Genomic DNA, 15059 nt, shown 5'->3' with positions numbered 1-15059 from the left:
GGAAAAAAAAAAAAGAAAATAAAATGCAAACCTAGAGAATCCTCCATGATCTAAACTTCTGGTCATCAAGGAGACTCTCTTTGGGTTTTACGTCCATAATGTTTACCAGGATGAAGGCACCTTACCTTTTATTTTTAAAAAAAACTTGGGGCTCAGTCGGCTAAGCTTCCAACTTCAGCTCAGATCAGGATCTCACAGTTCATGGGTTCGAGCCCCACATCGGGCTCTGTGCTGACAGCTCAGAGCTTGGAGCCTGCTTCCGGTTCTGTGCCTTCCTCTCTCTCTGCCCCTCCCAGATTCTCTCTCTCTCTCTCCCTCTCTCTCAAAAATAAACATTAAAAAATTTTTAACTTAAGTTCGGGGGCAGCTGGGTGGTTCAGTCAGTTAAGTGTCTGACTCTTGATTTCGACTCAGGTCATGATCTCATGGTTTGTGAGTTTGAGACACAGGTCAGGCTCCACACCAATGGAGCCAAGGTGCTAGGGATCCTCTCTCTCTACCTCTCCCCTACTTGTACTCCTCTTTCTCAAAATAAATAAATAAACTTTAAAAAAATAATAAGCAGTAAAAAACTTCAGTTTGGATTTTCTGGGACCCTCATACCTCCCCTGTAGGAATGTAAGACAGTGCAGCCTCTTTGGAAAACATTCTCAAAGGTTCCTCAAAACGTTAAAAAACATAGTGTTACCAGATGATTCAGCAATTAGGACTACTTGGTATATACCTAAGAAAATGAAATGCACATTCATACAAAAACTGGTACAAAAATGTTACAGAAGAATGACTCCTAATAGCCAAAAAGTGTAAACAACCCACATGTCCATTAGCTGATGAAAAAAAATAGAATATAGACACATAATGGAATACTAATTTAAAAAATGAAGGGACACCTGGGTGGCCAGTCAGTTGAGCATCTAACTCTTGATTTCGGCTCAGGTCATCATCTCGCAGGTGTGAGATTGAGCCCCACGTCAGGCTCCGTGAGCACGGAGCCTGCTTGGGATTCTCTCTCCCCCTTCTGCCTGCCCCTCCCCTGCTTGCACTCTCTCACTCTCTCTCTCTCTCTCTCTCTCAAAATAAATAAATAAACTTAAATTTAAAAAAAGAAATTAATGAATGCTAAAAAAAAATGGGTAAACCTTGCTAACATCAGAATAAGTGAAATAAGCCAGACACAAAAAGTCACATATGTGATTTCATATATAGAAGGTGTCCAAACCACAACATGTCCAGAGAGGCAAATCTATGTAAACAGAAAACATATTAGTGGTTACCTAGGGCTGGTACGGGGAGTGGGGTCGGGTCGTGACTGTTAATGGGCAGAGGTTCATCTTTTTTATGTTTTTATTTATTTTTGAGAGACAGAGAGAGACAGTGCGAGCAGGGGAGTCAGAGAGAGAGGGAGACACAGAATCGGAAGCAGGCTCCAGCCCAACGCGGGGCTCAAACCCACAAACCGTGAGATCATGACCTGAGCCGAAGCTGGCACTTAACCGACTGAGCCACCCAGGCACCCCGACAGAGGTTCATTTTAAGAGGAGACAAAAATATTCCAGAATTAGAGTCTGGTGCTGGTTGCAGAATTCTGTGAATTTACTAAAAAATAAGGAGTTGTGCACTTCAAACACGGGAATTATATCGTACGTGAATTATTTGAGCTGTTAAATTATGTTTGGATTTTTAGCATTTCAAACATTCAGATACACTCAAAAAAGAACCACAGAACAAAAATGCACATTAAATGAGCATCAATGATCTCACTCCCTGACATATAGATGGGCCCAGGGCACGAGTCCAGTGCTTTACACTTTTGTTCGTTTTATTTATTTGGGAGGGGGCAAAGAGAGAAAGGAAGAGAGAGAGTCTCAAGCAGGTCCCACACTGTCAGCACAGAGCCTAAAGTGAGGCTCGATCCCACAAACCCTGAGATCATGACCTGAGCCGAAATCAAGATGGACGCTTAACCAACCGAGCCACCGAGGAGCCACCGAGGTGCCCCCACTCGTCAGGTGTTCTAAAACACACGGTCCAAGGTACCCACCGCGTTCACTCACCCCACAGCGGCTCACGACCACTGACTCCACAGCCAGGTACCACGCTGCGCTGCGCACTTGGACACAGGGGACCAAAATACGGCCCCTGCCCGGAAGATCGCGTTTTCACCAAGGAGATAAAGACGTCAACCTACTGAAACATTCTCACGTCTTCTGCAAATGCTGTGACACAACTAGTTTGTGACTGAAACCTTGGATTTATCTTTTCTGTGGCTCTCGATGTTTCTAGATTTTCTTTTGAGCCAGAGTGAGACCCGAAGGCCACTTTCCGTGCACCTTGTCGGCGGCCACCGCTCGGAAATACTAACTACGGAGAATTTCTATCAGCCCAATTAATTGCCACATCTGCCACGCAGGCGGAGACTGTCCTCGGAAGAAGTAAAATTGGGTCAGATCCGATCTAAAATGACAGATCCTGGGGGGCTCAGTCAGCTGAGTGTCCGACTTTGGCTCAGGTCATGATCTTGTGGTTCCTGAGTTCAAGCCCTGCACGGGCTCGTATGCTGACAGCTCAGAGCCTGGAGCCTGCTTCGAATGCTGTGTCTCCCTCTCTCTCTCTGCCTGTCCTTCATTTGCGCTCTGTCTGTCTCTCAAAAATAAACATTTAAAAAAGTTTTTTAAACAAAAATAAATGAAATAAATAAAATTACGTATACTCAATGATCGGCACCATGAGACTTCAGTGTTTCCTTTTTGTATTCAAGCCTCCAACTCTAGTTTTGGAATAAGGAGTTTTGTTCTGTACGACATTCTAAAAATTTCCCTGACTGTGAAAGTAAAATTGGGGAATACTTCTATTGAAAGCCTTTTTAAAAACAAGTATCTGCGCTAGAAAATTCTACTAGAAATTGAGACTTCTGTCTAAAATCTGCGGAGTTCAACTCGTGTTAAGTGGCCAGAAGCCTTCAAAAGTGAATCCTCAAAGCAGTTTAGATGAAATGCTTTGGGTATTCATTTAAATGAAGTGCTTTTTTCTGTACAATAATGGAAAACTACAAAGGTAAAAACTTAAATGTGATTTTTTAGTGTTTATTTTTGAGAGAAAGAGAAATCACAATCAGGAAAGGGACAGAGACACAAAATCCAAGGCTCTGAGCTGTCAGCACGGAGCCCGATGTTGGGCTTGAACTCCCAAACCATGAGATCATGACTGGAGCCAAAGTCAGATGCTTCACCGACTGAGCCACCCAGGTGTCCCTGAAATGTTATTTTAAACTTAAATAACTCCACACAGGGTAATTTGTAGGTCAGTGAAACAACTCTGTGTGACAAAATAATGGTGGGGATAGAGCGTCATAAATCTGTCCAAACCCACAGAACGCACAGCAGCGAGACGGGATCCTCACGTAAACGACAGAGCTCAGGTGGTGAAGACATGTCTACGCAGCTTCAGCTGCACCAAGTGTCCCGCTCTGGCGGCGGATGTGGATGGCGGGGAAGGCTGCGCCTGTGTAGGGTCAGGGGGCATATGGGAAATCTCTGTGCCTTCCTCATCATTATGATGTGAACCTATAACTGCTCTAAAGAATACAGTTCTGGGGCGCCTGGGTGGCTCAGTCGGCTGAGCATCTGACTCCAGTTCAGGTCATGATCTCGCGGTTCGTGAATTCGAGCCCCGCATCGGGCTCTGTGCTGACAGCTCGGAGCCTGGAACCTGCTTCTGATTCTGTGTCTCCCTCTCTCTCTGCCTCTCCCCTGCTTATGCTCTGGCCCTCTCTGTCTGTCCAAAATAAGTAAACATTAAAAAATTTTTAAATATAAAGTTTATTTAAAAAAATAACCTAAACTCAATATCTCCTATGGTTGGTTCATCAGCCACAGTTCTTGCTGGTAAAAGCCACATGGACACACGGTTCCATTTTCAAACTGCCACATTTCACATCGGTAAAGCACAGAGAAGGCACCCAGGAAATGTTTTCCGCACCAGCATGTGCTGTCTCTTGGGGAGTACGCTCAAGGGAGAAGCTCCTGGGAAGGAAGAGAAGCTGGGGGCGGGGGGGGGGGGGGGGGGGGGGGGGGGGGGGGGGATGGGTGTCCCGTCATTATCAGACCCAGACCCAACTGACCCTTCCAACAGGAGAAAGGTGAGGGAAAGCGGGCCACAGGCCACAGGAGCCTGGGCAGCAGGGGCAAGGCCAGAGACGGGAGGGGGTGGTCTGATGTGAGGGAGTGTGGCTGTGAGTGTGTGAAAGTTCAGGGTGCTCCAGGAGGGAGGGCCCCAAGGGCGATAACATTCAAGTCCCTACTCACACAGGACACACATGCGTCAGAGCATCTACAATGCAACCCTTCCTCTGACAGCTGTGCCCAGAGAAGAGAAGCAAGAACCACACAGACCTCAGCGTGAGGTCTCCATGGCCTCCTACTGGTGGCACTGGAGGTTGAAGAAGAGTGGAATATAGGATAAAACAGAGGCCCCTGGGCGGCTCAGTGGGTTAAGTGTCTGACTTCGGCTCAGGTCATGTTCTCACGGTCCGTGGGTTTGAGCCCCGCGTCGGGCTCTGTGCTGACAGTTAGCTCAGAGCCTGGAGCCTGCTTCCGATTCTGTGTCTCCCTCTCTCTCCGCCCCTCCCTCACTTGCACTGTCTCTCTCTCTCTCCAAAATGAAAAATAAGAACCATTAAAAAAGATTAATAAAACAAAGAGGAATGTGAATTTCAAAGGCGAAGAATGCCTGTGTGAGACTTCTTAAAGTCAGTTGGTAATTTTGAAAATTAAGATGTATCTTACGCTAAAATTAAAAACAGAACACCACGGAGATGATGCAGAATAGCTGCTATTAATTCATTGTTATTTATAATTTTAAAAATGGTGGGTTTTTTTTTGCCGTCGCACTGAAAATGAACCCACTAGCGTAAGAAACAGCAATGAACAGAGCATCACTGAGTTTTCTTCCTCAGTAACACACGAGTCAAAGAGGAAAATAACAGTTAGAAATCCTTCCCACCCATTACTCTAGAATCTCCGGTCATGGTTCGGTGGACTGTAGCCAATCTGGGGTTAAGGATTGTGGAGACTTTCTTCTAAGGTCCCTTAGCCTATTCCGAGGGAATCCGTTCTCCAACAAGTGAAAACAACAGTGTGGGATGAACCCAGTTTCTTCACAGCATCCTTAGAATTCAGCCAGTAACGTGGGCAATAATTCCTGGATGCCTTCCACTCTCACTCTGGCACTTTTGGGAGCCAACAGGAGATAACTGAGAAACTTCAAGGACATGAAAATCTACTGAGTGCCACCAGGCTCCTGCCCCTGTGGACACTAAACATTAGGTATGGGAGGGACAGGGGGAGAAGCCACCTCCGTGGGAGCCAGGTCAGTGGGCAGCTTTCCCTGGCCACATCAGCGGCTGTCACCCCTCACTAAATCATTTCAAGTTCCAGCCTTTCACATCGATACAACGGAATGGTAGCCCATTAAGAAATCCCAAGCTGGGGGGCTGCTGGGGGCTCAGTCGATTGAGCTTCTCACTTAAGCTCTGGTCATGATCTCACGGTTCAGGAGTTCGAGCCCCATATCGGGCTGTCAGCACCTAGCCTGGAGCCTGCCTCGGATCTTCTGTCCCCCTCTCTCTGTGCCCCTCCCCAACACTCAATCACACACTCTCTATTTCTCAAAAATAAACATTAAAAAAATTCCAAGCTGTTTTAAGAAGGAAAAAAAACCGAACTACACACAAGTAGGAGCGATGCACTCCCATGAAGTTAAATGTGTGGATAATAGATCTGCGAAGCGACAGGCAGACACAGAAGCCTGCACGTCCAGCCAGGAATCCTGGAATGCCAATTGGAAGGGACCTGCAGGTTGGGGTTGGAAGGACAATCCCATTTCACTGACTATGCTTTACGTGCTATTTTCCTTTTACTGCATCAAGTGAACTGTTGTGTTAAACAAATTCCAATCTCTCCAAGTTTCATACAAGCTCTACTTACGTGTTAGCAGCAAACTGTCGCTAAGCTGGGCCCCACCTGCGTCACGGACCTTGAAGGACGCTCTTCAGTCAGTCTGTCTCTCTCGGTTGTCCCCCCCCCCCCCGCCCACTTCCCTTCCTTTCTTTTCCTCCCTCTCTATATTTATGTAGTTTACTTCTACTGGTTCTTCTGTCTTTCTCCCGCGCATGTCCTAGCCCAGTCTAGAAATTATCAATCTCCACTCAAGAGCCTTGATGCAATTCCTGGGGCGCCGAGGGGCTCCGTCGGTTATTGTCCGACTCTTTTTTTTTTTAATTTTTTTTAATGTTTTATTTATTTCTGATACAGAGAGAGACAGAGCATGAGAGGGGGAGGGGCAGAGAGAGAAGGAGACACAGAACCAGAAGCAGGCTCCAGGCTCTGAGCTAGCTGTCAGCACAGAGCCTGACGCGGGGCTTGAACCCACGAACGTGAGATCTGACCTGAGCCGAAGTCAGAGGCTTAACCGACTGAGCCACCCAGGCGCCCCAATTGTCCGACTCTTGATACTGGCTCAGATCATCATCTCACAATTCCTGAGAGTGAGCGGACAGCATGGAGCCTGCTTGGGATTCTCCCTCTTTTTCTCTCTCTCTATGCCCCCCGCCAGGAGCCAGACCCTGTACCTGGGGCTCCTGTCCTATGGAGGTGGGCTGGCGAGGAGAGAGCCCCCTGCCCGCGGCAAGCAAAGCCTCCTGAGCCCAGGAGCACAGTGCACCGCTGGCTGCCTCGTTCCCCTCCCTTTGAGGGCTGATTCCAGACTCCAAAGGACTCCAAGGTCTACCAGCTCCAGAGGCCAAGAAGGGAATCTGGTCACATCCTCCTTGACCCTGAACCTTCTATCTTGCTCCCCTTCTGCTTCTATTTGTAACTTTCCCTGCGGCCACTCTGAAATACTCTTCGAGAATGTCTCTGTCATGGTGAACTCCGTCTTCTATAGCTCCTATCTTGAGGTATACAGTCCAAGTCCGATGTCCCTTCTATCAGGGTGGAGCGGCGGACCACTGGCTAAACCAGGTTCACCCGTGGTGTCCTACAAACTGCCCAGCCCAGACGTTTACCCATCCCAGGCCTCTGCCTCTATTCCTCCCCATGAGCGTGGGCCGCAGCTTTCTAGGACAGCAGTGGATGGCAGGGACTTCTGCCCCTAACGTTGTTCTTAATTTACCCAGTAGCCATAAATCCCTTCTGAGAATTCAACCACAGCCTCTAACTGTGACTGTCCATTTGACAGGGAAACACGGCAACTGTTCCCCCTGCCTCTCCTCCCAGGCAGGTAAGATGGAAAATCCATGAGCTTTGGGACCTTACAGCCCTGGACAGAATCCCAGTTCAACTCTACTTTATTCTGGGGCAGCTCCCTCACCACTGCTTTCCTTAGCTGTAAACAGGAAAAGTTCCTACCTTAGAAGGTGTTTGTGAAAATCAGATGAGTTACTCCCCTCTTTATTCCTCTGACACACCCCTTCCCCATTTCAGCCCTCCAGCGAAATTCGAAATTCGCTAGAGCAGCCCCTGACCCCGCATTATTTGGTAATCAGCCTTAAACACAGCTATAATCTCAAAGTGTAAAGATCCTATTGCTGATAGATATAGTCAGTCCTTTCTAACAAAAGAGAAGTCTGGAAACCCTTTGTAAGCATACCTTAGGAGCAACCAAGCGCAAGAAAGAAAATAGGATTCTCCTTGTTAATTACAGAACCTGCAGCGGAGGCAATTGTCACAGCAATTGTCACAGCGAAAGGTGCGCAGACACACCTACCTGTTTCACGGAGACCAGGGCTCCATCTCTCACTGGCTTCTCCGCTGCCTACTTACCTCGACCTTTATAATGGTCAGGATTCCTCCGTCTTCAAAACCCGCAAAGACCTCCTCCCCCATTTTTGACGAGGAAACAAAAGGCCCAGAGAGCTTAAGTGACTTGTTCAAAGTTGCACAGAGAGAAGGGGCAGGCAGATGAATAACCTCAGCCCAGCTGGTAACCAAACAGTAACTCACGACAAGCTTAGTTACGAGGAGCCACACTGCAGGGGTGCTGGGGGGGCTCAGTAGGTTCAAAGTCTGACTTCGGCTCAGGTCATGACCTCATGGTTCCTGGGGTCGAGCCCCGTGTGGCGCTCTGTGCTGACAGCTCGGAGCGTGGAGTCTACTTTAGATTCTGTGTCTTCCTCTCTCCCTCCCCTTCCCCACTTGTGCTCTTCTCGGTCTCAAAAATAAATAAACATTAAAAAAATAAAATAATAAAAAGAAGAGGAACCACACTACAAGGCTGTATGTCAGGAAGCCTTAGAGGACTCTAAAGCTCTTCTGTGAATCTCTGCGTATCTTTTTATTTATTTTTATTTTGTTTTACAGGGAGAACATGAGTTGGGAGGAGCGGCAGAGGGAGAAGGAGACGGAATCTTAAGCAGGCTCCAGGCTCAGCATGGAGTGGAGGCGGGGCTCGATCCCACGACCCTGGGATGATGACCTGAGCCGAAATCAAGAGCCGGTTCCTTAAATGACTGAGCCACCCAGACGCCCCTCAGCGTGTGTTTTTAGTATGTAACACATTGGACTACTGGACAACGGATTTGAACTGCAAGGGTCCACTGATACGTGGATTTAATAAATACAGCAGTGCTTTTAACGAATTTTCTCCCCCTTACCGCTTTCTTCGTAACCTTTCTTCTCTATATCTTACTTCATTATAAAAATACGGTATATAATACATAACAAAATATCTGTTAATTGCCTGTTTTATATTACCGGTAAGGCTTCTACTCAACAGTAGCCTATTAGTAGTTAAGTTTTTGGAAAGCCAAAAGTTACACATGCAGTTTTGACCGTGCAAGGGGTTGGTACTCCTGACCCCCATGTTGTTAAGGGTCAACAGTATACGTATTTATTTGTCAACAGGATTTCACAGATATTGGTGGATTTCCTAGAACTCTTACATTCTAGACCAGTGCCATTAAATGGAACTCAGTGACAAATGGAAATGCACACTTTTCGATAATTTAAATAATTAGAACCTGAGCTCTAAGTGCCTTGAAATATAGTAGTGCAACAGGAGCTGAAGGTTTTAAGTTTTGAAACACATTTTTTTATAGTGGTAAGATACATATGACGTAAAATCTCCCATCTTAACCATTTTTAAGTGCATGCTTCAGTGACATTAAAGACCTCGGTGACATTGCCACCATCGCCATCATCCATCTCCAGAGCTCTGCATCCTGTAAAGTGCAGTTCTAAAGCCAAAGAACACGGACTCTCCATTCCCTTCTGCCTTCCCCTCCCCTCACCCCCATCCCTGGCAGCCACCAATCTACTTTCTGTCTCTATGACTGTGATGACTCTAAGTACGTAAGTAGAACCATACGGTATCTGTCTTTTTGTGACCGGCTTATTTCTCTTAGCATAATATCCTCAAGGTGATCCTGTTGTAGCATGCGGCAGAATTCCCTTCCTCTTGGGGCGCCTGGGGCGTTCAGTCGGTTAAGCGTCTGATTTCAGCTCAGGTCATCATCTCACATTTTGTGGGTTCCAGTCCCATGTTGGGCTCTGTGCGGACAGCTCAGGGCCTGGAGCCTGCTTCAGATTCTGTGTCTCCCTCTCTCTCTGCCCCTCCCCTGCTCACATATTCCCTCTCTCTCTCTCTCTCTCAAAAATAAATAAACGTTTAAAAAAAGTTTAGAATTCCCTTCCTCCTTAAGGGTGAATGCTATTCCAGTGTAGGTATAAACCACATTTTTGTTTACCTGCTCATCTGTGGACACATGGGTTGCTTCCACATTACGAATGCTACTATCGATGTGGGTGTTCAAGTACAAGGGTCTCTAGGAGACCCTGCTTTCAATTCGTTTGGCTACAAACCCAGAAGAGGTATTGCTGAGTCATAGGATCATTCCCTTCGCTAAGCTTGGAGGAAACGCCCTGTTGTTTTCTAGGTCAGCTGCACCATTTTACGTTTCCACCTAGAGTGCACAAAGGATCCAAGTTCCCCCCATCCTCCCTAATATTGTTATTTTCTGTGGTTTGGGGGGTTTTTTTTTTGTTTTTTTTGATGGGAGCCATCCTAATGGGTGCAAAGTGGTATTTCACTGTAGTTTCGACTTGCATTTCCCTAATGAACGCTAACGCTAATGGTGTATCTTCTTTGGCTTAACGTTTTCGCCTTATTTCATTGTACTTAGATTAAATCTAAATGGCCAGACGTGCTGAGGGGCTCTAGGCCATCATAATTCCTGAGGTAATTTGGCAGCCAGTTTAGCACAATGAGCTCTGAAGGCAGATGGACCAACCCAGATACTTTCTAGCTCGGTGGACTCAGCCTGTCACTTAACCTTCCTACGCCTCAGGACCTTTGCAGACACTTTCCCCAAACGGACCACAGTCCTTGCCACAGAAAGCAGACTTTCAGTTCTAGAACACAAGGACCTTTAGCTCCCACCAAGAGGACCCCAAAACAGAGGGTGGACAGAGATGAAATCTGGGTGAATCCCACCCCTCTGATATTGAGGGAGTCTGGCTCTGTCCAGGTTCAGACTTAGCTATTAACCAACAGGAATGGGAGGCTACCGGCCATCTCCTTGTGAGACAGCCAAAAACAGACCCTACCCTTCCGGATGTGATGCGTGGTGCAGGACAGTCCTGAGACCGTACTCATGGACCGTGGCCCTTCTTCCGTCCTGGCCAGCCATACCGGGTGCCTCAGGCCCCTTACCTGATGCTGCAGTGGTGGGGGTGCTGGCCGGCCCGGGGTGCGAGGGGCTGCTGCTCTCGGCCATCAGACACGGGTTGCTGCCATTGCTCTCTCTCTTGACCAGCAGTTCGGCGGCGCTGGGCAGCGGGATGGGGTGGCTGATCCCCAGCTCCTCCTCCTGGGCCTGCTGCCTTCTCAGGGCCACCTGCAAGCACAGGGCAGCGGGTCAGCGCTCCTGCACTCCTCCAACACCAGGACAGCACAGGTCGCCACAACCACCAGGCCCCAGTCACCCCAGGCATGCCGACTTCAGAGCTCCAGGACAGAGGCCCACGATTCTCTCATTCCTTGGGAAAGCCACCCCGGTACCGAGGACGCGCAGCCAAAGCGGAAGACGGTTTAGGGCCCAGAGTAGGTCACAAACTGTCCCTTACACCCAGGGGTAAGCAGAGCAGCAGGAAATGAGGCTGGCCAGGGAGAATGGAGAAAAACCCCTAGAGTCAGCCAAGCAGAGGAGTTCAGGCTGAAGAGAAGTCAGGGGGGGGGGGGATCAGAAAGCGGGGAGAGGGGGTCACTCACTCCTTGGCTCCACACGTTTGTAAAAGGCCACTGTGCTGGGAACAGCGACCAGCAAGACCCAGCAAGATCAGATTCGATCCCAAGGTACTCACTGTTTAAAAGCAGAAACAGGAGGTGGGCAACTTGGCAGCCACAACGCACCACGAAATGTGACAAATACCACAGGACAGGTACACAAGCCCACAGCGGGACTCTGGAAGCAGAGACGGCTTTGAGTGCAACAAAGCGCCAGAAGTGGTACCGGAACAGGGCCTTGAAGGTCAAAATGAGTAATGCCTGGACTGGCAAGAAGGAAGGGATGGAACCACATGGAACCAGGGAGGGGGGGGGGATGGTAAAGGCAGGGGCTGCTGAGGAAACCCCACAGGGCCCTGTGCTCCGGAAGGAGGAGCCTGCAGAGAAGTAATTGGGGTGGGGGGTGGGAAGGGGCTCGAACCGGTGTTGAAGTCTGGGGAAGGGAGAGGCTGCAGAGGCCAGGCCAGAAGGAAGAAGCCTGAAGTGAGGGTGGAGGGGACCTAACCGACCTGAGAGACTCCTCACAGCCCCTCTTCAATTTATCTGCTCTTAAATAACATTGTTAAATGTTTTGGGGGAGAAAAAAGTATAAAGCAAATAAAAGTAAAGTACTTTTGCCTATTACATGTAACAAAAGAGGAGACTTTCTGTTGGAACCGACAATCCGTAATAGTGAAATGAGAAAGTAAAATAGCTCTACCTCGGACGCCCAATTATAAACCCAAAGTTGAAATCAAAATGGCAAACCAGAAACACAACTACGGCTTCCATGTTGTTTTAGTTCATCTGTAGCCCACATTTAGCAAGCTGATTAACTTACAAACCATTTTACTCACAACACGAAGTCTTCAACTTATGAAAAAAAAATCCTTATTAAATAATCAATTAAGATAAAACCACTAAGCTTAAGTCTTGGATTTTCTATCAATAACCAAGTTTAGAAACAGAATGTGAAGGATTTGACCAAAACAAAGCAGCATCAACAACAAAAAACACCCACAAATCTCTGAAGTATGTCCATGCCTGATACCCCAACACACACAAAACTCATGCATGCCCAACACGTACCGGTATTTAATATATATTCCATAAACTAAGGACACTTTTATAAAGATCTCTCAAGATTTTACTTATTTTTTAAAAGTATTTATTCTGAGAGGGAGGGAGAGAGAGGGCAATCAGGGGAGGGGCAGAGAGAAGACTTCTCAAAGATTTTAAAGAAATGTTATTTAACCCAGGAAGGTGGGGTAAGTGATTAAAACACTATCATTTTGAGGGTCATATTTAAATTCAATCTCACACATTCAGAATGAAAGGAAAGGCTGTTATGGGGAATTTTTAAGGACTTCATCTAGCACAGCTCAAGCTTTCTGGTGTGGAAAAAGCTGAAATTTCATATCATAGAAGTAATCCTGAGTCCCTTTGGTTTTTAACATGGCAAACCGCCTTTTTCCAAGTTGGTGCCCCTTTAGCTTCTTCAGAACGAATGGCCCCACTTCAATACGGATTTTTAATTACATTTTGAGGACAATTCCCCTCTTAAGTTACTCTCCACACTAAATATTTAAGCTAACAACTGAACGTTCAGAATATTTTTCTACCTACAAATACAACTTCAATCTCCCCAAGTCTTTCTCAGTAAGCTCACTGGGATGCGTTTTAACCCCACATCAGTGTTCTCTCTTCACCCGCAGATTAAGCTAAAAAACCGTAAAGAAACTAAGGAAAATAACCTGCCTGTCCACCTGCCACCTGTGAAGCCAACAGACAACCAATTTAAGATACGTTTTAAAAAATCAGACGTATATAAAAAGCACAATTTTGTTAAACCGTTCTTATGGGAATTCTTTTCCACGGACGATATCTCCACGTTCCCAGTCCGAAGAAGCACATCGTTAGTAAATACTTCTTTGGTATCTTTTCATCTTAAATAAACTGTCTTAAAAGAATGAAACAAGTTTTAGCTAGAAAGAAAGTATACTCTTCTCCCCTAAAACCCCTTTCAGGGTATCAAGGACCCTAACTATTTCCGTTTAAGACGTAAATTACTGTCCTGCTTGGGATGCTTTCAAAAAAGAAAAAGAACTACAGATCTACCCTCGAGCCCTCCCTATTTTCTCCCCTGTGCGGACTTTCAAAATTCCTTAAGAGTGCTTTAAAACAAACTCAAAAGAACTTGGACCTGAGTAGGCCAGGTCGCGACGGCAAAAGTTGAAACGCCAATAAAATTTCTGCGGCTCAAAATGGCTGATGCCGCGTGCGGCGAGCTCCCGGAGGGCGCCGGGAGGTGCGCGGGGACCACGCGCGCTGCAGCGACTTTTCCAGAAGGATCTCGCCACCCACGCGCTACCCGAAAGCGTGGCGGCCCCTGGGGCCTCCGCGAGTCGCCAAGCGGGCGCCCTCCAGCACCCTCCGGTCGCCAGAGCTTGTCGCAGCTGGGGGGGGGAGAGGGAAGCGGGGATCCTAGGGCCCCCCGCGGGGTGGGCTTCCCGACGCTCTGCTCGCGTGGCGATGGCGGAGATCCGCGCGACCGCCAGCGGGGCGGACCCGCAACTCTGCCCTGAAAAGGGTATCAGAGATCTTGGGGACGCTGGGGGACCCCCGAAAGGGCAAATCCTGTACATCTGTGCTCCAAGAAAACAGAGATCCTACATATCCTGGGGACCCCCAAAGGCGCGAACCCCGCAACTCTGCTGGAGGACAGGGTCGGGGATCTGGGGATTCTGGGACAGAGGGAGACTTGAAACGTACTGCTCAGAAAGCAGGATCAGCCATCCTGGGGACCCTCGAGGTGGCGAAACCCTCAGCTCTCTGCTAGAGGGCAGGCAGGGTCGGGGGTCCGGGGATTCTGAACGAGCGAGCCCCGCAACTCTCCGCTCTGAAAAGGAGCTCAGAGATCCCGGGCAACCCCAACGGGGCGAACTCCGCAACTCTCCTGAAAGGCGAGATCAGGGATCCCGGGGCCTCGGGGCCAAGCAAAGCCGGCACCTCTCCGCTCCGCGGGCCAGATGGGAGATCACTCCCGGCCCTCCAAGGGTGGCGTGGCGTGGGCTGGCGCGTCCCGTAGCTGGGAGACTTGGGCTCCGCGGCCGTCGGCGAGCCCCACGGCCTCCCTCCAGAACCCCGGGACCGCGTGGCGCCAGCCTCGCTCAGGGGGCTTTAAGCTCGGGGCTGATCCCCGTGTTCCCGGACGCCCGCACTCACCTGCGCGGCCATCACGCGCTGTCTCTCGGCGATCAGGTTGCACTTCTTGCACTGGCAGTCCCGCCACATGCAGAAGCGCTTGTGGCCCTTGAGCGGCGACGCGTAGCCGTGGTTTCTGCATCGCGCGCACTTGGGCAGCCTCGGGGACTTCTTGCTCGCGGAGCCCATGCCCGACGCCCCGGAGCCTGTGCCCGAGCCGCTGCCGCCACTGCCTCCAGCGCCCGCGTCACCGGTACCGGCGAGCAGCGGCCCGGCCGCTTTGCCTAAGCCCCCCGCCTTGCCCTGCGGGGGTGCCCCGGCCTCCGACGGTGCCGAGGGCTTGCTGAATGCCTCGTCGTTGGACATGGTGCCCCACGGAGAAGTGCTAGGACCCTCCGGACTCCTCTCTGGTCTGCTCTGGTCTGGGCTGCAAGGGAAGAGCCCAGCCAACCGCAAGGATGGGGAGCGGAAGGCGAAGAAGGCGTGTGCCCTGCGGCCGGAGGTGCAGCCCGAGCGGCGCGCTCTGGCCAAACCACACTTAGACTGGCGTTCTAGGGGGTGCTGCGGGAGCTGCGCTTTTTTTTTTTTGGCGCGCG

The 15059-nt window shown here is 49.1% G+C and overlaps 1 protein-coding gene across 2 annotated transcripts in view; it reads right to left on the bottom strand.

Moving 5' to 3' along the window:
* The window catches only part of DMRT1 (doublesex and mab-3 related transcription factor 1), a 101992-nt gene extending 87163 nt beyond the window's left edge, over positions 1-14829 (bottom strand). For both annotated transcript variants that reach the window (XM_029921133.1, XM_029921135.1), the window contains exons 1-2: positions 14485-14829; positions 10708-10891 (exon numbers count right to left, since the gene is read on the bottom strand). In XM_029921133.1, coding sequence (XP_029776993.1) covers positions 10708-10891; positions 14485-14829 — 529 coding nt within the window. The remainder of the gene's footprint in view (positions 1-10707; positions 10892-14484) is intronic.
* Positions 14830-15059: the final 230 nt, after the last annotated feature.

Source organism: Suricata suricatta, chromosome 13 (genome assembly GCF_006229205.1).
Source record: "Suricata suricatta isolate VVHF042 chromosome 13, meerkat_22Aug2017_6uvM2_HiC, whole genome shotgun sequence".
Lineage (NCBI taxonomy): Eukaryota > Metazoa > Chordata > Mammalia > Carnivora > Herpestidae > Suricata > Suricata suricatta.
Note: the sequence above shows the minus strand (reverse complement) of the source record. Positions and strands in the feature narration are given on the sequence as shown.